Source organism: Brienomyrus brachyistius, unplaced genomic scaffold (assembly GCF_023856365.1).
Source record: "Brienomyrus brachyistius isolate T26 unplaced genomic scaffold, BBRACH_0.4 scaffold90, whole genome shotgun sequence".
Classification (NCBI taxonomy): domain Eukaryota; kingdom Metazoa; phylum Chordata; class Actinopteri; order Osteoglossiformes; family Mormyridae; genus Brienomyrus; species Brienomyrus brachyistius.
Genome location: NW_026042365.1, coordinates 296,186 through 320,669, shown reverse-complemented (window position 1 = coordinate 320,669; position 24,484 = coordinate 296,186). Strand labels below are relative to the sequence as shown.

Below are 24,484 nucleotides of genomic sequence, written 5' to 3'. Positions count from 1 at the left end.
CGTATTGACGTATTGTCATTGAATCACTGCCAATACATGGTTAACATATGATTAGTATGATTAACAATTACTTATACATTTGCACTACCGCATAGCTTGCTATATATTGTCTGCCACAACTATTCTATAAAGCTATAACTCGCTGTGCACCAGTCGGGGCAGCTTTGAATCTCTTCCTGCAGGTGGTTTCTCCCCCCCCTTTTGTGCCGCTGTCTGCCTCTCCAAGGTCCGAGCTTTCCTCAGGGTCTGCGGAACTTACTGCAGGCAGCTATCTCGAAGTGAGGTCACACAGTATTCAAAACAATCTTTTCTTGCCTAAGGCCTAAGACACACACAGACCCAATATGCCAACCTCCCGGGCCTACCGATGTCCAATTTTAATTCCACACCATCTCATGGGCTTAGAGCCTGACCCCTTGTGTCATCTTTGTCCCCTCCAGGTCCCTGGTACCTTTCTCCATATGTTCTGGGACTGTTCTCCAGTGGCTGCTCTTTGGGATTACGTGGCCAGATCTCTCTCTTCAGTTCTTTCCTCTCCCATCCCCCTGTCTCCCGTGGTCCTTCTTCTCCTGGACTTCTCTCTCTCTCGCTTCCAGCAGAGGCTTCTGATGTCTGCCTCCTTAGTAGCCAAGTTGTTATTAGCCTCTCGTTGGAAGTCTCCTGATCGTACCATTCCCTCTGTTTGGAAGTCCACCTTTCTTGATCTGCTTCTGCTGCAACTCTCTGCAGCCCGGATTAACAACTTGTCTGGTTCTACAATCCAGAGCTGGGTCCATGACGTGCAGCTGGTCAAGGATTGGTTGCAGGTCATGTCCTGAGGCCATATTCCTTGTTTTTTGTTTTGATTTTTACTTTCCTAATTCTGACATTTTTCAGTGGTATAGGTGTGTTATTTCTTTTATCCTCAGTTTTTAGCTGTGCTCTCCGTGGCTGAGTGTGCCGGTGACATTTGCTGGTTTTCTGTTTCTTTAAATTGAACTGCTGTCTCAGGGTGTATTGGGGGTGTGGGTGGAGTATGTTCTGTTTTGTTCCATTTTGTTCTTTGTTATAAAAAATCTCTAATAAAAATTTGGTCACAAAAAAAAACAATTAGCAATGCAGCAAAATACAGATGAACAATTTCTCACAGTTTCAGAATAAATCAGATTTCTCTGTAATTCAGAGATTGTCTAAGACTTCTGCTAGATCATTTTCTGCACTTGAACCTAATTTCAAGATAAATGACACCTGGGTCTATTAAAAGAAGGTGATGCTGCCTGACCCACCAACCAAGGCTGGGAGGAAAGGGAGGAATACTAGTCAAAGGAAGGAAGAAAAGCAGCCCACCCTATCTCATGGTCATGGATACAAAAGTCAGGGAGTGTTATGAAGAAGACACCACACTTAAGACCATTGGTTTTATGCACTGAATTACACCAGATAGAGTTTTTGCATTCTAGCTGTGTTACGTAACATTCCTCAGCCTTCATTTGTTTCCACAGAATGCAGGACATAATTTAGGGTGCCAAACAAAACAGCGGAACTGCAGTGTAGCCAATTATTCGTTTCAGTAGTTTTATAAAAACTCGAACATAAAATGTTTGTTTTTCTTAGATAAAAGTCCAGTTGAAACAGACTTTATTTTTAAAAGTTGGATTGGATTTAAGAAATGGAACATGTTGCTTGTGTTAATACTGCTTTGATTTTGAGGATGAAGTCTGAAGTGTAGGTGACATGTGTAACAGGTTGTTATTTTACTTTTAATTTATAATTATACAAGATTCTGTTTTCCTTTTTCTGTCTAACCTGATGGGTACAATATCCTTTAAACTTTCCCATGATGCTCTTGTCCTGCATCGCCCCTCCCGACCTCATTTCTAGGGATGTCCCGATCCGATCACGTGATCGGAAATCGGGCCCGATCACGTGGTTTCAGACTCGATCGGAATCGGACGTTACCTCCCGATCAGGATTCGGATATATATGTATATATATTCTCATTATTTTTTAACACATCTATAGTTATGCGGTGGCCCAGAGTTAGACCTCTTGACTCCACACAGAAACAGCAACGCGTGCGGCATGACATCACTTTGTTGCAGAGACGCTATTGGTTAAATGCCGGCAAAGAAGAACACAGAAGCAGCTTGAAGCGGAAAGCGCGAGTATGTCTGCGGTCTGGAGGTATTATAAAGTTGATGACAACAACATTGCCATAGCAAACTGTGAGATATGTAAACTTGGGATTGTGCAAAGGAAAAGGCTACATTTAACACAACAAACCTAATACGGCACCTCAAAAACAAACACCCGACACAATACAGCGAGTTTACCCAGGCAACCCAGCCGAAGACGAGTCAGCTCACGCTGCAGGAGAGTTTGAAGAGGAGAGAAAAAATGCCCCGTGACAGCGCGAAGGCACAGGACATCACAGCCAAGATAGCCCAAATGATCGCAATGAGTGACCTGCCATTCGCCTTTGTAGAGAACCCTGGATTTCTTATGCTTATGGAGCACGTAGAACCTCGATTTGAAATGCCGTCTCGCCACTATTTCACCGAGAAAGCTCTGCCAGCCCTTTAGAAGAAGATTTCTGACAAACTACTTGTCCTGTTATCAGATGTACCCTATGTTTCGTTCACCACAGACATCTGGAGTTCATCCGTAGCTCCCATGTCTCTACTAAGCCTTACCGCACAGTGGATTGGCTCAAGTTTTGTTTTACGCCATGCGATCCTACATGTCCAGGAATTTCGCGGATCGCACACCGCAGAGCGCATCCAGAAATCGGTGGAAAAGATGATGAACAACTGGGGAATTGACAAGCAACGGGTCCACGTAATTTTGCGTGACAACGCGGCAAATATGAAGAAAGCTATGAGGGATATGGGGGTGCCGAGTGTGGGCTGTGTCGCCCATTCCTGTCAACTCTGTGTGCATCAGGGCCTGCTGTCTCAGCGCAGCGTGACGGAGACCCTGGCTAACGCAAGGAAGATTGTGGGCCATTTTAAACACTCCCCGTTGGCCTACTCTCGACTAGCAGACATACAGATGGACCTAAATATGGATATCAAGCACCTACAGCTAGATGTACAGGTGAGATTCCTCTCGTAACTTTCTTTAATGTATTTCTATTTTATTATTGTTTCCCATACACTTGATTTAGTAAGCCACTAATACATTATGTGCTCTGCACCTAATTTGCACAAAAATAAAGTGAATCATGTTCTCTTATGTGCAGATGATGTTACCCTACATGCTGTTACCCTACATGCTGCAGAGCCTACTGCAACAAAAACGTGCTCTTAGTGTCTTTGCAGCTGAGTGCACTCTACCAGCAACACTGACAGTTCACCAGTGGGAGCTGATGAATAAGACTGCTGATCTGCTATCCCCCTTTGAAGAGCTGATCAGAGTGTGAGCAGGGAGACTGCAACTGCAGCTGATGTGATCCCTGCCATAACAGGTAGTTTGTATTTTTATGTATTACTTTATACTGTAACATTTATTGATGTTGTTTAAAACAAACTATAATCCCATGCATTCATTAAGTCATTCATTCACTCATTAGTCCTCAGACGTGTTCTGTCTCGGGAGGATGATGATGACCAGGGAATAAAAACAATGAAGAGGACTCTGCTGGAGGCCGTGCTTCAGCGCTTGGCTGATGTTGAAACTGAGCCACTCTTCTAGATCCCAGATACAAAGATGGGCAAGTATAGTCAAATTAAAATGCACCTTTTGTACATCATGTTTATATAAAGTCAAGTCATCACCAGACACCAGTATTAAGCCAATTTATTTAATTTAGTTTTGGGTAATTTAGTTCTAAGGTTAGATTTTTTTTTATTGTTTATTAACTGAGTACATGTGTAGGCAGTTGCCTAACTGAAGAGCTGTGCTATGTGGTGTCTCTTGTCTTATTGTTTTGAATTGTGTGTTACTTTTATCTGTTTCTAGCTTTTTCACAACGTCAGCCAACCTGTTGCTTGCAAAGGAACACCTTATCCAGGAGGTGGCAAAGACAGAGGGAAGGAGGGCTGTCAGTGCAGTGCCAGAGGAAAATGAGGCTGCAGCAGAGCCAGTGAGCAAGGCACCACATCATGAAGCATGTAGCAGCCTGGACATCGCCTTTGAGGAAATCGTACAAGAGAGGCAGTCACAGGGATGGTCTGTGAGTACCACATCAGCAGAAACTCAAGTGCAGACCTACCTCTCAGAAAAAAACACCCCTAAGAAAAGCGACCCACTTCAGTACTGGAAAGAACATGCTAATCAGTTTCCCTCTATGGCTGCTGTTGCAACCCAGTATCTCAGTGCCCCCTGCAGCTCTGTGGACAGTGAGAGACTTTTTAGTGCCGTTGCAAACGTCCTTGATGAGAACAGGAACAGGCTCAAACCTAACAAGGTAGAGATGTTAGTTTTCATTAAGAAAAACATACATTTCTTTCTGTGAAACTTACTACTGTGATGACAGTAAGAGTTAGGAGTGCAGTTCCTAAAAGCACATTACTGTCTTTGCAAACACTGTGGCACTTATTTTTTTTATTTGTTTACATGCCTGCCAGGAATTTTGAGTTGAGGTGCTATTTGTTTTTATATTAGACTTTTTTTATATTTACTGTTGCACTAGTCCAAAAGTGAAGAATTTATGTTATTTATTACTTGATTGTTCAAGCTACATTACAGAAGTGCTCTGTTTGTTAACAGAGTTGTTGAATGTTAAAATAAGGTGAATTAAATAAAAAATAAGGAGCATCCTGGATCTGTTTCTTCGCTCTTCTTTATTTTTTTTTTTATGTATTATAGAAGTATCGGATCGAGACTCGGTATCGGTAGATACTCAAAATCAAATGACTCGGACTCGGACTCAAGGGCAAAAAAACCTGATCGGGACATCCCTAATAATAATGCATAATCAATCCATACCATCCATCCATTTTCCAACCCGCTTATCCTACTGGGTCGTGGGGGGGGGGGGTCCGGAGCCTATCCTGGAAGCAATGGGCACGAAGCAGGGAACAACCCAGGATGGGGGGCCAGCCTGTCGCAGATAATGCATAATATGTCTCCCATTTCATCTTTGTCTTATTCTACTAGACCTGCCACATGTACACATAACGTTTCAGACAATTCTGTAGCAGAAATGAGGCGGGAAATACACTATTGTCATTCCAACAGCGTCTAGGTCTATGTAAAAGTGTTGATTATTGTATATTGTATTTTTATGTGTTTATTTACCTTTCATGTTCACAGAGACCTCGGCAAGAATCATCTGCTCTGGATCAGCAACAAAATGGAGGAACCTGCTTCGGAAATGAGCCCCTCTATGGAGCGTAAAACAAAGGGGACTGAGAGGTAGCAGTGTTACAGCCCAATTAGTTAGTAGCCTAATATGACATTTTTCTAGCACCGACAGACAGTGTTATTTCCTCGTGTCCATGATTTGGTGCAATATACCTCGATATTTCCCACAGTTTGAAGTCTAACTTGGTTTTACAAACAAGTGCAAAATGCTTTTACTTTACTGGGCAATATACACTTTTCCTGTAACCTTTGGACAAAGGCACTTTAGATTCCTGTGCAGAGATTTTATCCAGAGATTTTGTCCGGAGGCTATCCCGGAAGCAATGGGCACGAGGCTGGAAACAACCCAGGATTTGGGGCCAGCCCATCGCAGGGCACACTCACACACCATGCACTCACACATGCACACCTATGGCAATTTAGCAACTCCAATTAGCCTCAGCATGTTTCTGGACTGTGGGGGGAAACCGGAGTACCCGGAGGAAACCCCACGACGACAAGGGGAGAACATGCAAACTCCACACACATGTGACCCCAGGCGGGTCCCAGAGGTGTGAGGCAACAGTGCTAACCACTGCACCACCATGCTGCCCCTCAGAGATTTTATATCTTATTTTATAAAAAAAATTAATAATTTAATTATTCTAATGTTTAGCAGTGCAGTGATTTGTTTTATACTTAATTCCTATTTTTATACTTATATTGTATTGTTCTTGTCTGCGTGTTTATATGTGATTGTGCAGTCGCAATGTGAGCAATTTCCTCCGGGATTAATAAAGTCTAATGATTATGATTCTGATTGGGACAGTCCACGATCTAAGTAAAATCTGATCCATTCCTCCATGATGATAATACTGAACCTCAAGATCATGGGAAAGTGACACGGGTTATGTCGAGATCACAAGAAAAAAAATAAGTTGTGATTTCGAGATAATGAAAAGAAAAAAAAATGCATGTCCTCTACAGACTTCTGTAAAAAGTTACCCCCCACGTAACTATCCTTCCTCGCCCTCAAAACACGTACTGCCGCAGCCTAAAAACCTCATCAACACACAGCCACATACACATTCACATGAAGTTCGGCTTTTTAAAGGACGTTAACTTGCCCTGGAATGAAGTAACACCAGCCTCCCCGGGAGAGGATCCGCCCCGCTGTGACACACCGACCAAAAGTCCCGGCGTCAAAGCTCGACCCGCCCCGCTGCCAGTACTACCGAAAACACGGAGCCCCATCTTCCCTACACATTTACCCCCCCCCATCCCTCCTCGCTGTCTGTACCGGCGGCCGAACCAATATCGGCGACAGCCACACTGCGACCCCCACCTCGAATCGGCAGCCAGTGAAAAAGGGGTCGCTGTGTTAAACAGCCGCACTTCTTACTGCGCGCCGGTCAGGCACCCCGTCCCTGAGATACTGAGATCCTGAGATACTCAGTAGACATTCCCCCGCCCCCACCAAGTGCAGCTATAGTCAGTTACCGGAGGGCAGGTATTCTCCACACCCCCCGCCACAGGACGAAGCTGATAATTCCTTTTCTGTAAATGAAAGTGAAAGGGATTTAAAGCCAGATTCACCAAGAAACACGAATAAGATTCTGGAATAATACAAAGGCATTTGCATTGCAAGGTAAGAATATAATCAACAGATTCAACTAATAAAATAAGTATGTTTAACCTGCGGCTCTGGCGAAAATTTTGATTGGGTGGCCATCAGGGGCCAGTTATATTTATGGGGGCGGCCGCGCCTCACCGTGTCTGTTCTGTGCTTCCGCTTTGAAAATAAAATACAGTTTTTTTTTATTATTTTAATGTGGGGTGGTGGCCTCTTAAATCCGCCCCTGTTTAACACACATACTGGGATATAACAGCAGAATTAGACGCTTATTATAATTCGATACACTGTAAGTGATTGCATGGAGTAAATGAGTTCGTCTTAAATACAATGTTACCTAAACATGGAGCGTGGGACACTATGGGAATAAACTAGACAGTATTTCGAAACTTTACGGTAAGGAGCCCTAAAGTCCCATAGGGTGACTTTTCCACACAAGTTACGCCTATTTACCTTCCTGGAATAAGATCATTTGCTATAAATTTGTATGCATCTCTAAGGACTTCAGATACACACAGACACCATATAATTGGCAGAATTCATCTAATCGAGTCTTATTTTCACATTGGAATGTAATGCAATGAAATTCTTGCTTCTCTTGTATGGGGCACCAAGTGTGAAGTGCTCATTTTCATGCACAAAATACATTATATGCCACAAAAGCATTATTTAATGACGTGACCATGCAATGCCTTGCTGTGACTATTCTCAGGTAAATTCCACCAAACCTGTTATACCTGAAATACCTGTTCCTGGAATGTACCTGAGAACTTGTGGCTCATCAGAAGCCAAGTAAGACAGAAACCTATCGGATAGTAGCTCTCTGGGACTGGAGCTGGAGACCTTTAGAGTGGCTGGTTTGTGTGAGGTGTGTGACTCAACAGGTCAGTACCTGTGACCGTAAGATCGCCGTTTTAAATCCCAGGTGGGTCTCTGTATTTAATCAGTCATTTACGTAGTAGCAGGTCAGTGCCTGTGACCGAAAGATTGCCGTTTTAAATCCAAGGCGGGTCTCTGTATTTAATCAGTCATTTACGTAGTAGCAGGTCAGTACCTGTGACCGAAAGATCGCCGTTTTAAATCCCAGGCTGGGCTCTGTATTTAATCAGTCATTTACGTAGTAGCAGGTCAGTGCCTGTGACCGAAAGATCGCCGTTTTAAATCCCAGGTTGGGCTCTGTATTTAATCAGTCATTTACGTAGTAGCAGGTCAGTACCTGTGACCGAAAGATCGCCGTTTTAAATCCCAGGTTGGGCTCTGTATTTAATCAGTCATTTACGTAGTAGCAGGTCAGTACCTGTGACTGAAAGATCGCCGTTTTAAATCCCAGGCTGGGCTCTGTATTTAATCAGTCATTTACGTAGTAGCAGGTCAGATAACTAGATGCTACGGAGCCTGTAGGGGGCACGAACAGTGAGGAAAAGTAAACCATGCTTGATTTAGTATTTCCTGGGCATGATACATTAAATTGAGTGTATGATGTAGTACATCGTGTGCATGAAAAACAAACCCTGTCTGTGACTGTCTGTGGCACAGGGTTTGTGGCACAGGGTCTGTGGTACAGGGCTCCGTAAGATGCTGTCGGAATGAGTTTGCATGTGTGTGAATACTAGGGTTTTGCAGTAATAAATTTATTTGCTCAAATCTCTGTAATAAAGCATAATATATGTTATATTCAAACCTGAAAATGCTCTTTCATATCTGACAATGTGCCGTGGGCGTTGTTAGGTCCGATCACTCAGGCATATAGTATTTTAAGCTGAACACAGAGTATTTTAGCCTCAATGTCGATATTCCTTCAAAAACAAAAACACTCAAGCCCCAGTAAACTTGACTTAGCCCCTGATTTTTTCAGTAGCTAGAAACTCCCCTGCAAGTAGCCACACAAAGCTGCATTCAGCTCCATGGTGGAAAGATGGGGTTATAGTCAATAAAACCTATATTTTGTGCATGATAATTAACTACCTGTACATACTACTGAGCCAATATCTGTATAATTACATTCTTGTATTTTCTTACATTTAATATATTTGAAATGCAACAAACGAAGAACTGAGGAGGCGTACTAAGTAGGTCTGCTCTCTTCGGTATGTATTTTCAAATATGTATTTTCTTACATATTTGAAAGTCCAAACAGTCAATCAAAATTTGTAAAAAAATAAAAAATAATTTTAAAAAAATCCCGCCCGCCCGACCCACCCCCTCCAAAAAAAAGGACGAGAACCAAGGACGAGGTTATGGTCAAGCAAACCTATATTTTGTGCATGATAATTAACTACCTGTACATACTACTGAGCCAATATCTGTATAATAATGCATAATCAATCCATACCATCCATCCATTTTCCAACCCGCTTATCCTACTGGGTCGTGGGGGGGGGGGGGTCCGGAGCCTATCCTGGAAGCAATGGGCACGAGGCAGGGAACAACCCAGGATGGGGGGCCAGCCTGTCGCAGATAATGCATAATATGTCTCCCATTTCATCTTTGTCTTATTCTACTAGACCTGCCACATGTACACATAACGTTTCAGACAATTCTGTAGCAGAAATGAGGCGGGAAATACACTATTGTCATTCCAACAGCGTCTAGGTCTATGTAAAAGTGTTGATTATTGTATATTGTATTTTTATGTGTTTATTTACCTTTCATGTTCATAGAGACCTCGGCAAGAATCATCTGCTCTGGATCAGCAACAAAATGGAGGAACCTGCTTCGGAAATGAGCCCCTCTATGGAGCGTAAAACAAAGGGGACTGAGAGGTAGCAGTGTTACAGCCCATTAGCATGCATGGCTCTGTGGGTCTATAGTCAGGCCATAGTTTCCCTTTCCTCCAACATCAGCCAGTTCTTCTATTCTAGAGGCAACCATCACATCATCCCTCCCGCCCAAAACAACCACATATTGTAAGGTGGTAGAGAACAAATAGCGCGTCAACGCGAATTCATTATAACGTGACTAACTTTTTTGATGCCATTAACGCGTGTTGAGTCAGATGGCAGCTCGGGAAAAATAATGAAGAGAGAAAAAGGTATTTTGAATGGCAGGTTCAGCTTCAAAACTATGTCAGATGGGTCCATCGACAAGACCAAAGTTATTTGCAGTCACTGTAGATGTGAAATGAGTTACCACCAAAGTACATCTGGTCTTAAATACCATACCAGGTTGCGGCTCTTCTCAGAACGATAGATGCATTTTCATGTCTTACTATATTATGATAATACTTTCATAAATATAAGTAATTTATTTATGGGTTAATGTTATTTTTTATTTAGGTATTTATTTAGCTATATATGAGTGAGGCGCTCCGTCGCGCGCTTCTGTGATGTCTTAACTGCCTAATTCATCTTCCTCAAAGTCATTCTCCACGAGAGAATGTCTCTGGTCAAATGATGTGGTTTCCAGAGTTTTCCTCAGTGTCCAAGATTGGATGTAGGCTTATTAAGTTTATTGGGATTCCTAATTCTTCCTAATAATATACTTTTTGTAGTAAATCGCATTCGGAGTGCTGAGGACATTTTGCATTGTTCAGTCAGCACAGTTATAAGTAGGGAAGTGGAGAGTGAAAGGCAGACAACTGCAGAGCCAAACCAACTTGGCTGAGGGTCAATCTTTGGTCAGACATTTAGGATAAAATGGCTTTTTGCTTTAAAAAGCTTGCTATCTCTGATCTATACTTAGTTATATGACTAAGTAATATGTAATATTTACTAGGTCAATGTGCCGATCTGTTGTTGGGTTTTTCTTAAGTGATGAAGTGTCTCTGATGACCTTTGGCCAATTTTGTTGTTGCTTATTGTTGGTAATTGATTTCCAGTAATACATGCATACATTTGCATAACGCAATCATGCCTTACCAACTATAATATTGATAAGAATATTAACACCTGAAAAAATCCCTTTACGGTAAATGTTCATGATTTAATTTGTGATTAATTTGTGATTAATTTGTGATTATCTATGGACAGTTGTGCAATTAATCACGATTAAATATTGTAATCTATTGATAGCCCTAAAATATACAAACAAAAAAACTGGAAAAAAGCAACAGCAGCCAAGTATAGTAACAGAGGCTGTAATTGTCACATCTGTGTTCTGGGCGAGTGAGCAAGGAGTCAGGATTAGGCAGCAGAGGTGCAGGAAACGGGGTTTATTCAGGACAAACAGGCAGACAAAATAAAACATGGTGAAGACTTCAATGACGGAACTGGGGATACAGACTCTGACGTGAACTTATACACAGGACAAGTCGAAATAACAGGAGACAACTGATAACAATTAGGAATTCACACGAGGTTAATGAGGGGGCGTGGCACATGAGAGGATCGAACGAGCAGGTCATGACAGAACCCCCCCCAAGTGACGGACGAGACGGGGCCAGGGATACGGGACCTGGAAAACAAAAGCAAAACTATCAACGAGACACTGGAAACAGGACGGACACAAAGAACAGACACAACGGCAGAAGTCAGGATAATACCTGACACAAGCGCACGATAAAAGGACACACCAGGGAAACACTGACCAGAGGAACCCAGGGACCAAGGGGGAACACCGGAGACACAAGAGGATGAGGAACAGACACAGGAGGCACAAAACAAGGAGGCAGGACGGCAGAGGATGGGGGAAAATGGGGAGTCCAAGGGAACAGCAGCGGGCGAGGGTTTGTAGCCGAAGGGGCCGCAGGCGACCATAAGGCCGGAGCCGAAGGGGACCCTGCAAGGGGAGAGGAGATAGGCGAAGGGACAGGCGGAAAGGTGAGGAGGAAGTCAGAGTGGGGCACCAGGGGAGGCGAGGAGGGAGATAGAGGGGACCACGGGGCAGGCAAGGAGGCGAAGGCGCCATCCACCAACGAGCTGGAGTGGTGGGAACCACAGGCGACCGAGGAGTCGATGCAGGGGAACCCACCGGCGACCAACAAGGTTCGAAGGCGGAACCAAAGGCTGCCGACAAGTCTTTGGAGGGAGACCCGCAGGCGACCGCTAAACAGGAACCAGAGCACCCGTTGACGCCGCCTGAGCCCCAGACAAGACGAGTGAGGGCGAGTCAGGGGCAGGGTGGGCGTGTCCTCTTCCCTTTCGGGACACTAAAAGATGGAGAACTGGCCGGGATCCACCGTGCTGGGGTGATGGTGAAGGAGTCGTTCCCCTGGAGGGGTTCATTGGGGCCATCAAGAAAATCCCCAAGCGGTTCCATTCGAGCTCCTCCTCTCCCTCCATCAAGGAAGAAGGAGCAATGGTCAGGCAGCCTGGGACCTCTTTGGGGACAGGGACTGGAGTCCTAGGAGCTGGTGGTGCCGGAGCTGGGTCAGGAACTGGGGAGACTGGAGCAGGAGGTACAATGGGTGGATCAGGCACGAGTGGAGCAAGGACGTCAGCTACTGGGGCCAGAGCCTCTATGGGAGGCGTGTCAGCAGGCGGGCCGGAGCCTCTGTGGGAGGCGTGTCAGTAGGCGGGGCCGGAGCCTCTGTGGGAGGCGTGTCAGCTACCGGGGCCGGAGCCTCTGTGGGAGGCGTGTCAGCTACTGGGGCCGGAGCCTCTATGGGAGGCGTGTCAGCTACTTGGGCCGGAGCCTCTGTGGGAGGCGTGTCAGCAGGCGGGGCCGGAGCCTCTGTGGGAGGCGTGTCAGCCGCCGGGGCCGGAGCCTCTGTGGGAGGCGTGTCAGCAGGCGGGGCCGGAGCCTCTGTGGGCGGCGTGTCAGCCGGAGGGGCCGGAGCCTCTGTGGGAGGCGTGTCAGCAGGTGGGCTGGAGCCTCTGTGGGAGGCGTGTCAGCAGGCGGGGCCGGAGCCTCTGTGGGAGGCGTGTCAGTAGGCGGGGCCGGAGCCTCTGTGGGAGGCGTATCAGCTGCCGGGGCCGGAGCTTCGGTGGGAGGCGTGTCAGCCAGCGAGGCCGGAGCCTCTGTGGGCGGGGCATGAGCTGCTGGGACTGGAGCCTCTGTGGGCAGGTCAGGCAGGCTAGGAACCGCGGGGGGCAGAACGTCGGCCACCAGGACTGGAACTCCGTCGGATGGCGCAGCATGGGCCTCTGAGAGTACCGTTGCAGCAGCTGTGACTGGAACTCCGTTGGGGCGGCGCTTAAGCTGCCGGGGTTGGAGCCTCACTGGGTGGTGTGTTAGCCGCCAGGCCTAGCAGGTCAGGAACTTTAGAAACTGGTAGGACAGGCAGGTCAGGAACGGATTGAACAGGCAAGTCACACAGAAAATTTGCCAGTGTTAAATTGACACTCTATGGTGTCAATTGAACACTATAAGAGCTAATAAAACTTAACACTATACAACAACACTCATTCCACTCTGTAAAATGTTAAATATAACACTGATTTGGTGAGAATGATATAAACACCATGCAGTGTTAATTAAACACTGGAAAACTTGTTGTGCTGGGACATCAACTATTGCCTCCAGAGTTGGCACCGTAAGAGTAGGTGCTGCCCCTTTTAGAGCCATCGGGACACGCAGGATAGTATCCCATACTGCCCCGGCCCCCTAATTAGCCAGGCCTGCCTCCCGGAAGTGGTAAGCTGCTAGCGGCGGCAGCTCTGAGGGCGATGCAGGCTTTGGGCACCTGCAGGATAGTATCCCATACTGCCCTGGCCCCCTAATTAGCCAGCCCTGCCTCCCGGAAGTGGTAAGCTGCTAGCGGCGGCAGCTCTGAGGGCGATGCGGACTTTGGGCACCTGCAGGATAGTATCCCATACTGCCCTGGCCCCCTAATTATCCAGGCCTGCCTCCCGGAAGTGGTAAGCTGCTAGCGGCGGCAGCTCTGAGGGCGATGCGGACTTTGGGCACCTGCAGGATAGTATCCCATACTGCCCTGGCCCCCTAATTAGCCAGACGTACCTCCCGGAAGTGGTAAGCTGCTAGCGGCGGCAGCTCTGTGAGGGCGATGTGGGCTTTGGGCACCTGCAGGATAGTATCCCATACTGCCCTGGCCCCCTAATTAGCCAGACGTACCTCCCGGAAGTAGTAAGCTGCTAGCGGCGGCAGCTCTGTGAGGGCGATGCGGGCATTGGGCACCTGCAGGATAGTATCCCATACTGCCCTGGCCCCCTAATTAGCCAGGCCTGCCTCCCAGAAGTGGTAAGCTGCTAGCGGCGGCAGCTCTGTGAGGGCGATGCGGGCATTGGGCACCTGCAGGATAGTATCCCATACTGCCCTGGCCCCATAATTAGCCAAACTTGCCTCCCGGAAGTGGTAAGCTGCTAGCGGCAGCAGCTCTGTGAGGGCGATGCAGGCTTTGGGCACCTGCAGGATAGTATCCCATACTGCCCTGGCCCCCTAATTAGCCAGGCCTGCCTCCCGGAAGTGGTAAGCTGCTAGCGGCGGCAGCTCTGTGAGGTGGATGCAGGCTTTGGGCACCTGCAGGATAGTATCCCATACTGCCCTGGCCCCCTAATTAGCCAGGCCTGCCTCCCGGAAGTGGTAAGCTGCTAGCGGCGGCAGCTCTGTGAGGGCGATGTGGGCTTTGGGCACCTGCAGGATAGTATCCCATACTGCCCTGGCCCCCTAATTAACCAGGCCTGCCTCCCGGAAGTGGTAAGCTGCTAGCGGCAGCAGCTCTGTGAGGGCGATGCAGGCTTTGGGCACCTGCAGGATAGTATCCCATACTGCCCTGGCCCCCTAATTAGCCACACCTGCCTCCCGGAAGTGGTAAGCTGCTAGCGGCGGCAGCTCTGTGACGGCGATGTGGGCTTTGGACACCTGCAGGATAGTATCCCATACTGCCCTGGCCCCCTAATTAGCCACACCTGCCTCCCGGAAGTGGTAAGCTGCTAGCGGCGGCAGCTCTGTGACGGCGATGTGGGCTTTGGACACCTGCAGGATAGTATCCCATACTGCCCCGGTCCCCTAATTAGCCAGGCCTGCCTCCCGGAAGTGGTAAGCTGCTAGCGGCGGCAGTTCTGAGGGCGATGCGGGCTTTGGGCACCTGCAGGATAGTATCCCATACTGCCCTGGCCCCCTAATTAGCCAGGCCTGCCTCCCGGAAGTGGTAAGCTGCTAGCGGCGGCAGCTCTGTGAGGGCGATGCAGGCTTTGGACACCTGCAGGATAGTACCCCATACTGCCCTGGCCCCCTAATTAGCCAGGCCTGCCTCCCGGAAGTGGTAAGCTGCTAGCGGCGGCAGCTCTGTGAGGGCGATGCGGACATTGGGCACCTGCAGGATAGTGTCCCATACTGCCCTGGCCCCCTAATTAGCCAGGCCTGCCTCCCGGAAGTGGTAAGCTGCTAGCGGCGGCAGCTCTGAGGGCGATGCAGGCTTTGGGCACCTGCAGGATAGTATCCCATACTGCCCTGGCCCCCTAATTAGCCAGGCCTGCCTCCCGGAAGTGGTAAGCTGCTAGCGGCGGCAGCTCTGTGAGGGCGATGCGGACATTGGGCACCTGCAGGATAGTATCCCATACTGCCCTGGCCCCCTAATTAGCCAGGCCTGCCTCCCGGAAGTGGTAAGCTGCTAGCGGCGGCAGCTCTGTGAGGGCGATGCCGGCTTTGGGCACCTGCAGGATAGTATCCCATACTGCCCTGGCCCCCTAATTAACCAGACCTGCCTCCTGGAAGTGGTAAGCTGCTAGCGGCGGCAGCTCTGTGAGGGCGATGCGGACATTGGGCACCTGCAGGATAGTATCCCATACTGCCCTGGCCCCCCAATTAGCCAGGCCTGCCTCCCGGAAGTGGTAAGCTGCTAGCGGCGGCAGCTCTGTGAGGGCGATGCGGACATTGGGCACCTGCAGGATAGTATCCCATACTGCCCTGGCCCCCTTATTTGCCAGCCCTGCCTCCCGGAAGTGGTAAGCTGCTAGCGGCGGCAGCTCTGTGAGGGCGATGCGGACATTGGGCACCTGCAGGATAGTATCCCATACTGCCCTGGCCCCCTTATTTGCCAGCCCTGCCTCCCGGAAGTGGTAAGCTGCTAGCGGCAGCAGCTCTGTGAGGGCGATGCCGGCTTTGGGCACCTGCAGGATAGTATCCCATACTGCCCTGGCCCCCTTATTTGCCAGCCCTGCCTCCCGGAAGTGGTAAGCTGCTAGCGGCAGCAGCTCTGTGAGGGCGATGCCGGCTTTGGGCACCTGCAGGATAGTATCCCATACTGCCCTGGCCCCCTAATTAACCAGGCCTGCCTCCCGGAAGTGGTAAGCTGCTAGCGGCAGCAGCTCTGTGAGGGCGATGCCGGCTTTGGGCACCTGCAGGATAGTATCCCATACTGCCCTGGCCCCCTAATTAGCCAGACGTACCTCCCGGAAGTGGTAAGCTGCTAGCGGCGGCAGTTCTGAGGGCGATGCGGGCTTTGGGCACCTGCAGGAGCGCAGTGACGGTGATGTCCGGGGTGAACCCTGCCGGGTTCCGGATTGGGACTGATTTCCTGTGAGCCGGAATTGGAAGTGAAAATTTTAATTCTCAGTATAAAGCTTAAAAAATCAGGCTGACCTGCACAGTGCTGGGTATCCATTACTAAAGACAGGACAATAAATCCTCTTCTTCTGAGGGGGAGGTGTTTCTATTTTAGTTGTTAGATGTTCAGTATAGTTGTTTACGTGTGACAGTTACACATGGTCCTGACGTATCTGTATAATTAATATTACACCCATAAACTGTCCTTGGAGGCTGATTTTAGTTGTACCAGTTTGATTTTATAAATCTCTATGTGCTTTGGACTCTTAATTATAAATGTTGCAAGGCTAATAAATAAAATATTGTATCAGTTGCGTGATGAAGAGATAATGACAGTGGTAGTTCTACACGGAGGGCTAGGTTAGTGCCAGTTCTACACGGAGGGCCAGGTTAGTGCCAGTTCTACCCGGAGGGCCAGGTTAGTGCCAGCTGTTCTGTTAGGGGGGGCAGATGCATTTGACCATAATGTCCTGCAGTATTTACTTACAATAGATTACCAGCATTTAGAAGAAAAAGATGATCTCAATAACCGAGGTTATTTATGCAGTGCTTTGCAGTCACATTTTACGTTGTTTATAAATATGTAACTCGTTCTGATTTCTTAATTAGACTGTCTTGCGTCAATGAACTTGATTATTTTTTCTGTTTTTAACTTTGCTTTTCACCACCTGAAGCGTCTCCCCCCCCCCAGCATACCCACGTTAAGAGGCCATCAAAAAATGTGCTTACATTTGTGTTCTGCCTGTTCCCAGCACACAAAAGTTTTGCTTACAAATAATATGTCTCCCATTCCAACTTGGTCTTATTCTGCTAGACCTGCCACATGTACACATAAAGTTTCAGACAATTCTATGGCAGAAATGAGGCAGGAAATACATTGTTGTCATTCCAACAGCATCTAGTTCAGTGTAAAAGTGTTGTTTGCTGTAACAGTGATAACCAAACCTTTCATATAGGAAACTTATTTTTAGGTCACATAGTTTATTTCACATGAAATCTAACTGAAAACAAGCCTGTTTGCATGAAGAGCTTCATGGCAGGTTAAGCTGAAGACTGATCAACTGATGATTTAATGTGATGCTGCTCACAGTATATGAATCATATTTATACCATGAGGGTTTGTTTCCTCTCGCTGCCCACAGTGTCCTGATGGAGAGAGCAGACTCCCCTGTACCCAGCTGTGTTTCCATGAAGAGTGACAGGTCAATGGAGCAACCAATCAAATTCAGAGAGGGAGCTTTACCTTCAGATCAAAGGTAAATGTGCATTTTAACAAACATTGTTTAAAACACCCAGACTCTCACTTAAAAGGCACAGAGGCACATTCAAGCTATGATAAAAATAATTTTAACTTTTAGAAATCCTATCATCTTTGAGAATTTAAGGTTAGTCTGTATTCTATACAGTATATAAATTACATCAGAGGTAAAAGGAAGAGGATTACTGTAAAGACTGACTTCCTATGAGCAGGAATTGGAAGTTCGATAATTGGAAGTTCGATTAAAAATTTAAATTCTCAGTATAAACCTCAAAAAATCAGGCTGACCTGCACACTGCTGGGTGTCCATTAAGAAAGACTGGACAATAAATCATCTTCTTCTGGGGGGGGGGGGGGGTTTCTATTTTAGTTGTTGGTTGTTCAGTATAGTTGTTTACGTGTGACAGTTACACATGGTCCTGACATATTTGTATAATTAATATTACACCCATAAACTGTCCTTGGAGGCTGATTTTAGTTGTACCAGTTTGATTTTATAAATCTCTATGTGCTTTGGCCTCTTAATTATAAATGTTGCAGGTCTAATAAATAAAATATTGTAGCTGTTGCGTGATGAAGAGATAATGACAGTGGTAGTTCTACACGGAGGGCCAGGTTAGTGCCAGTTCTACACGGAGCGCCAGGTTAGTGCCAGTTCTACACGGAGGGCCAGGTTAGTGCCAGTTCTACACGGAGGACCAGGTTAGTGCCAGTTCTACACGGAGCGCCAGGTTAGTGCCAGTTCTACACGGAGCGCCAGGTTAGTGCCAGTTCTACACGGAGGGCCAGGTTAGTGCCAGTTCTACAAGGAGCGCCAGGTTAGTGCCAGTTCTACACGGAGGGCCAGGTTAGTGCCAGTTCTACACGGAGGGCCAGGTTAGTGCCAGTTCTACACGGAGGGCCAGGTTAGTGCCAGTTCTACACGGAGGGCCAGGTTAGTGCCAGTTCTACACGGAGCGCCAGGTTAGTGCCAGTTCTACACGGAGCGCCAGGTTAGTGCCAGTTCTACACGGAGGGCCAGGTTAGTGCCAGCTGTCCTGTTGGGGCGACAGATGCATTTGACCATAATGTCCTGCAGTATTTACTTACACTAGATTACCAGCATTTAGAAGCTACAGACGATGTCAATAACGGACGTTATTTATGCAGTGCTTCGCAGTCACATTGTACGTTGTTAATAAATATGTAACTCATTCTGATTTCTTAGACTGTTTTGCTTCAATGAACTTGAATATTTTGTCTGTTTTTAACTTTGCTTTTCACCACCTGAAGCGTCTCGCCCCCCCAGCATACCCACGTTAAGAGGCCATCAAAAACATGTGCTTACATGTGTTTTCTGCCTGTTCCCAGCACACAAAAGTTTTGCTTACATATAATATGTCTCCCATTCCAGCTTGGTCTTATTCTGCTAGACCTGCCACATGTACACATAAAGTTTCAGACAATTCTATGGCAGAAATGAGGCAGGAAATACATTGTTGTCATTCCAACAGCGTCTAGTTCAGTGTAAAAGTGTTGTTTGCTGTAACAGTGATAACCAAACCTTTCATATAGGAAACTTATTTTTAGGTCACATAGTTTATTTCACATGAAATCTAACTGAAAACAAGCCTGTTTGCATGAAGAGCTTCATGGCAGGTTAAGCTGAAGACTGATCAACTGAAGATTTAATGTGATGCTGCTCACAGTATATGAATCATATTTATACCATGAGGGTTTGTTTCCTCTCGCTGCCCACAGTGTCCTGATGGAGAGAGCAGACTCCCCTGTACCCAGCTGTGTTTCCATGAAGAGTGACAGGTCAATGCCCCCCCCACTCAACTTCAGAGAGGGACCTTTACCTTCAGATCAAAGGTAAAAGTGCATTTAAACAAACACTGTTTAAAACACCCAGACTCTCACTTAAAAGGCACAGAGGCACATTCAAGCTGTGATAAAAATAATTTTAACTTTTACAAATCCTATCATCTTTGAGAATGTAAGCTTAGTCTGTATTCTATACAGTATATAAAGTACATCAGAGGTAAAAGGAAGAGGATTACTGTAAAGATTGACTTCCTGTGAGCCAGGATCGGAAGTTCAATAATTAAAAATTGGATTAAAAATTTAAATTCTCACTATAAAGCTTAAAAAATCATGCTGACCTGCACACTGCTGGATTTCCATTAAGAAAGACTGGACAATAAATCATCTTCTTCTGGGGGGGAGGGGTGTTTCTGTTTTAGTTGTTAGATGTTCAGTATAGTTGTTTACGTGTGACAGTTACACATGGTCCTGACATATCTGTATAATTAATATTACACTCATTAATCATTGGAGACTGATTTCAGTTGTGCCAGTTGATTTTTATAGTACAGTATTTCCTTCTCATTTAGATGTGATTACTACAGTTAGTCAATATGCTGGGCAAACTCAAACATGCTGTTTTAATCAGTTACCTGAGTTTTTAATTGGAATATTTTTACATTGAATCCATAATTGAACTATGGACAGAAGATAAACACTATTGTCTCCTTTCCACCAACGTGGTGCCGGTTCCGAACTTTTTACTGATCCAGAATTGGTTCCGAATTTGGACCCGTAATATCAGTGAAAGTGGGGCAGACTATCATGTCCAAACCTGCAGCCTTCCCAGAACATTCAGCCCATAACTGGTATAGTTTTGTCTAACATCAGCAGAGCCGGAGTTGTGCACAACAGCAGCAGTGATACATGCTGTCAGCTTATTATTTGTTTATCAGCATTACATGTGATAAACAAAAGATGGATCTGCTGGCCAGATTTAATAAGGAATTATAAACATTTTTCAGGTCTAATACATAAAATATTGTGCTGCTTGAGTGGCGAAGAGATAATGACAGTGGCAGTTCTAGACCGGGGGCCAGACTAGTGCCAGTTGTTCTGTTAGGGGGGGCAGATGCATTTGACCATAATGTCCTGCAGTATTTACTTACAATAGATTACCAGCATTTAGAAGCTACAGACGATGTCAATAACGGACATTATTTATGCAGTGCTTTGCAGTCACATTTTACATTGTTTATAAATATGTAACTCGTTCTGATTTCTTAATTAGACTGTCTTGCGTCAATGAACTTGATTATTTTTTCTGTTTTTAACTTTGCTTTTCACCACCTGAAGCGTCTCCCCCCCCCCAGCATACCCACGTTAAGAGGCCATCAAAAAATGTGCTTACATTTGTGTTCTGCCTGTTCCCAGCACACAGAGGTTTTGCTTACATATAATATGTCTCCCATTCCAGCTTGGTCTTATTCTGCTAGACCTGCCACATGTACACATAAAGTTTCAGACAATTCTATGGCAGAAATGAGGCAGGAAATACATTGTTGTCATTCCAACAGCATCTAGTTCAGTGTAAAAGTGTTGTTTGCTGTAACAGTGATAACCAAACCTTTCATATAGGAAACTTATTTTTAGGTCACATAGTTTATTTCACATGAAATCTAACTGAAAACAAGCCTGTTTGCATGAAGAGCTTCATGGCAGGTTAAGCTGAAGACTGATCAACTGATGATTTAATGTGATGCTGCTCACAGTATATGAATCATATTTATACCATGAGGGTTTGTTTCCTCTCGCTGCCCACAGTGTCCTGATGGAGAGAGCAGACTCCCCTGTACCCAGCTGTGTTTCCATGAAGAGTGACAGGTCAATGGAGCAACCAATCAAATTCAGAGAGGGAGCTTTACCTTCAGATCAAAGGTAAATGTGCATTTTAACAAACATTGTTTAAAACACCCAGACTCTCACTTAAAAGGCACAGAGGCACATTCAAGCTATGATAAAAATAATTTTAACTTTTAGAAATCCTATCATCTTTGAGAATTTAAGGTTAGTCTGTATTCTATACAGTATATAAATTACATCAGAGGTAAAAGGAAGAGGATTACTGTAAAGACTGACTTCCTATGAGCAGGAATTGGAAGTTCGATAATTGGAAGTTCGATTAAAAATTTAAATTCTCAGTATAAACCTCAAAAAATCAGGCTGACCTGCACACTGCTGGGTGTCCATTAAGAAAGACTGGACAATAAATCATCTTCTTCTGGGGGGGGGTGTTTCTATTTTAGTTGTTGGTTGTTCAGTATAGTTGTTTACGTGTGACAGTTACACATGGTCCTGACATATTTGTATAATTAATATTACACCCATAAACTGTCCTTGGAGGCTGATTTTAGTTGTACCAGTTTGATTTTATAAATCTCTATGTGCTTTGGCCTCTTAATTATAAATGTTGCAGGTCTAATAAATAAAATATTGTAGCTGTTGCGTGATGAAGAGATAATGACAGTGGTAGTTCTACACGGAGGGCCAGGTTAGTGCCAGTTCTACACGGAGCGCCAGGTTAGTGCCAGTTCTACACGGAGGGCCAGGTTAGTGCCAGTTCTACACGGAGCGCCAGGTTAGTGCCAGTTCTACACGGAGCGCCAGGTTAGTGCCAGTTCTACACGGAGGGCCAGGTTAGTGCCAGTTCTACACGGAGCGCCAGGTTAGTGCCAGTTCTACACGGAGGGCCAGGTTAGTGCCAGTTCTACACGGAGGGCCAGGTTAGTGCCAGTTCTACACGGAGCGCCAGGTTAGTGCCAGTTCTACACGGAGCGCCAGGTTAGTGCCAGTTCTACACGGAGGGCCAGGTTAGTGCCAGTTCTACACGGAGCGCCAGGTTAGTGCCAGTTCTACACGGAGGGCCAGGTTAGTGCCAGTTCTACACGGAGGGCCAGGTTAGTGCCAGTTCTACACGGAGGGCCAGGTTAGTGCCAGTTCTACACGGAGCGCCAGGTTAGTGCCAGTTCTACACGGAGCGCCAGGTTAGTGCCAGTTCTACACGGAGGGCCAGGTTAGTGCCAGCTGTCCTGTTGGGGCGACAGATGCATTTGACCATAATGTCCTGCAGTATTTACTTACACTAGATTACCAGCATTTAGAAGCTACAGACGATGTCAATAACGGACGTTATTTATGCAGTGCTTCGCAGTCACATTGTACGTTGTTAATAAATATGTAACTCATTCTGATTTCTTAGACTGTTTTGCGTCAATGAACTTGATTATTTTTTCTGTTTTTAACTTTGCTTTTCACCACCTGAAGCGTCTCCCCCCCCCCCAGCATACCCACGTTAAGAGGCCATCAAAAACATGTGCTTACATGTGTTTTCTGCCTGTTCCCAGCACACAAAAGTTTTGCTTACAAATAATATGTCTCCCATTCCAGCTTGGTCTTATTCTGCTAGACCTGCCACATGTACACATAAAGTTTCAGACAATTCTATGGCAGAAATGAGGCAGGAAATACATTGTTGTCATTCCAACAGCGTCTAGTTCAGTGTAAAAGTGTTGTTTGCTGTAACAGTGATAACCAAACCTTTCATATAGGAAACTTATTTTTAGGTCACATAGTTTATTTCACATGAAATCTAACTGAAAACAAGCCTGTTTGCATGAAGAGCTTCATGGCAGGTTAAGCTGAAGACTGATCAACTGAAGATTTAATGTGATGCTGCTCACAGTATATGAATCATATTTATACCATGAGGGTTTGTTTCCTCTCGCTGCCCACAGTGTCCTGATGGAGAGAGCAGACTCCCCTGTACCCAGCTGTGTTTCCATGAAGAGTGACAGGTCAATGCCCCCCCCACTCAACTTCAGAGAGGGACCTTTACCTTCAGATCAAAGGTAAAAGTGCATTTAAACAAACACTGTTTAAAACACCCAGACTCTCACTTAAAAGGCACAGAGGCACATTCAAGCTGTGATAAAAATAATTTTAACTTTTACAAATCCTATCATCTTTGAGAATGTAAGCTTAGTCTGTATTCTATACAGTATATAAATTACATCAGAGGTAAAAGGAAGAGGATTACTGTAAAGATTGACTTCCTGTGAGCCAGGATCGGAAGTTCAATAATTAAAAATTGGATTAAAAATTTAAATTCTCACTATAAAGCTTAAAAAATCATGCTGACCTGCACACTGCTGGATTTCCATTAAGAAAGACTGGACAATAAATCATCTTCTTCTGGGGGGGAGGGGTGTTTCTGTTTTAGTTGTTAGATGTTCAGTATAGTTGTTTACGTGTGACAGTTACACATGGTCCTGACATATCTGTATAATTAATATTACACTCATTAATCATTGGAGACTGATTTCAGTTGTGCCAGTTGATTTTTATAGTACAGTATTTCCTTCTCATTTAGATGTGATTACTACAGTTAGTCAATATGCTGGGCAAACTCAAACATGCTGTTTTAATCAGTTACCTGAGTTTTTAATTGGAATATTTTTACATTGAATCCATAATTGAACTATGGACAGAAGATAAACACTATTGTCTCCTTTCCACCAACGTGGTGCCGGTTCCGAACTTTTTACTGATCCAGAATTGGTTCCGAATTTGGACCCGTAATATCAGTGAAAGTGGGGCAGACTATCATGTCCAAACCTGCAGCCTTCCCAGAACATTCAGCCCATAACTGGTATAGTTTTGTCTAACATCAGCAGAGCCGGAGTTGTGCACAACAGCAGCAGTGATACATGCTGTCAGCTTATTATTTGTTTATCAGCATTACATGTGATAAACAAAAGATGGATCTGCTGGCCAGATTTAATAAGGAATTATAAACATTTTTCAGGTCTAATACATAAAATATTGTGCTGCTTGAGTGGCGAAGAGATAATGACAGTGGCAGTTCTAGACCGGGGGCAAGACTAGTGCCAGTTGTTCTGTTAGGGGGGGCAGATGCATTTGACCATAATGTCCTGCAGTATTTACTTACAATAGATTACCAGCATTTAGAAGCTACAGACGATGTCAATAACGGACATTATTTATGCAGTGCTTTGCAGTCACATTTTACATTGTTTATAAATATGTAACTCGTTCTGATTTCTTAATTAGACTGTCTTGCGTCAATGAACTTGATTATT

At 45.6% G+C, this 24,484-nt stretch overlaps 1 protein-coding gene across 1 annotated transcript in view; it reads left to right on the top strand.

Annotated features, from left to right (window-relative positions):
• The first annotated feature begins 7,760 nt into the window (after nt 1-7,760).
• Nucleotides 7,761-24,484, top strand: part of LOC125727173 (NACHT, LRR and PYD domains-containing protein 3-like) — a 43,932-nt gene continuing 27,208 nt past the window's right edge. Inside the window, exons 1-3 of the mRNA XM_049003883.1 lie at nt 7,761-7,766; nt 9,559-9,660; nt 23,120-23,233. Coding sequence (XP_048859840.1) covers nt 9,599-9,660; nt 23,120-23,233 — 176 coding nt within the window. The 5' untranslated portion in view covers nt 7,761-7,766; nt 9,559-9,598. The remainder of the gene's footprint in view (nt 7,767-9,558; nt 9,661-23,119; nt 23,234-24,484) is intronic.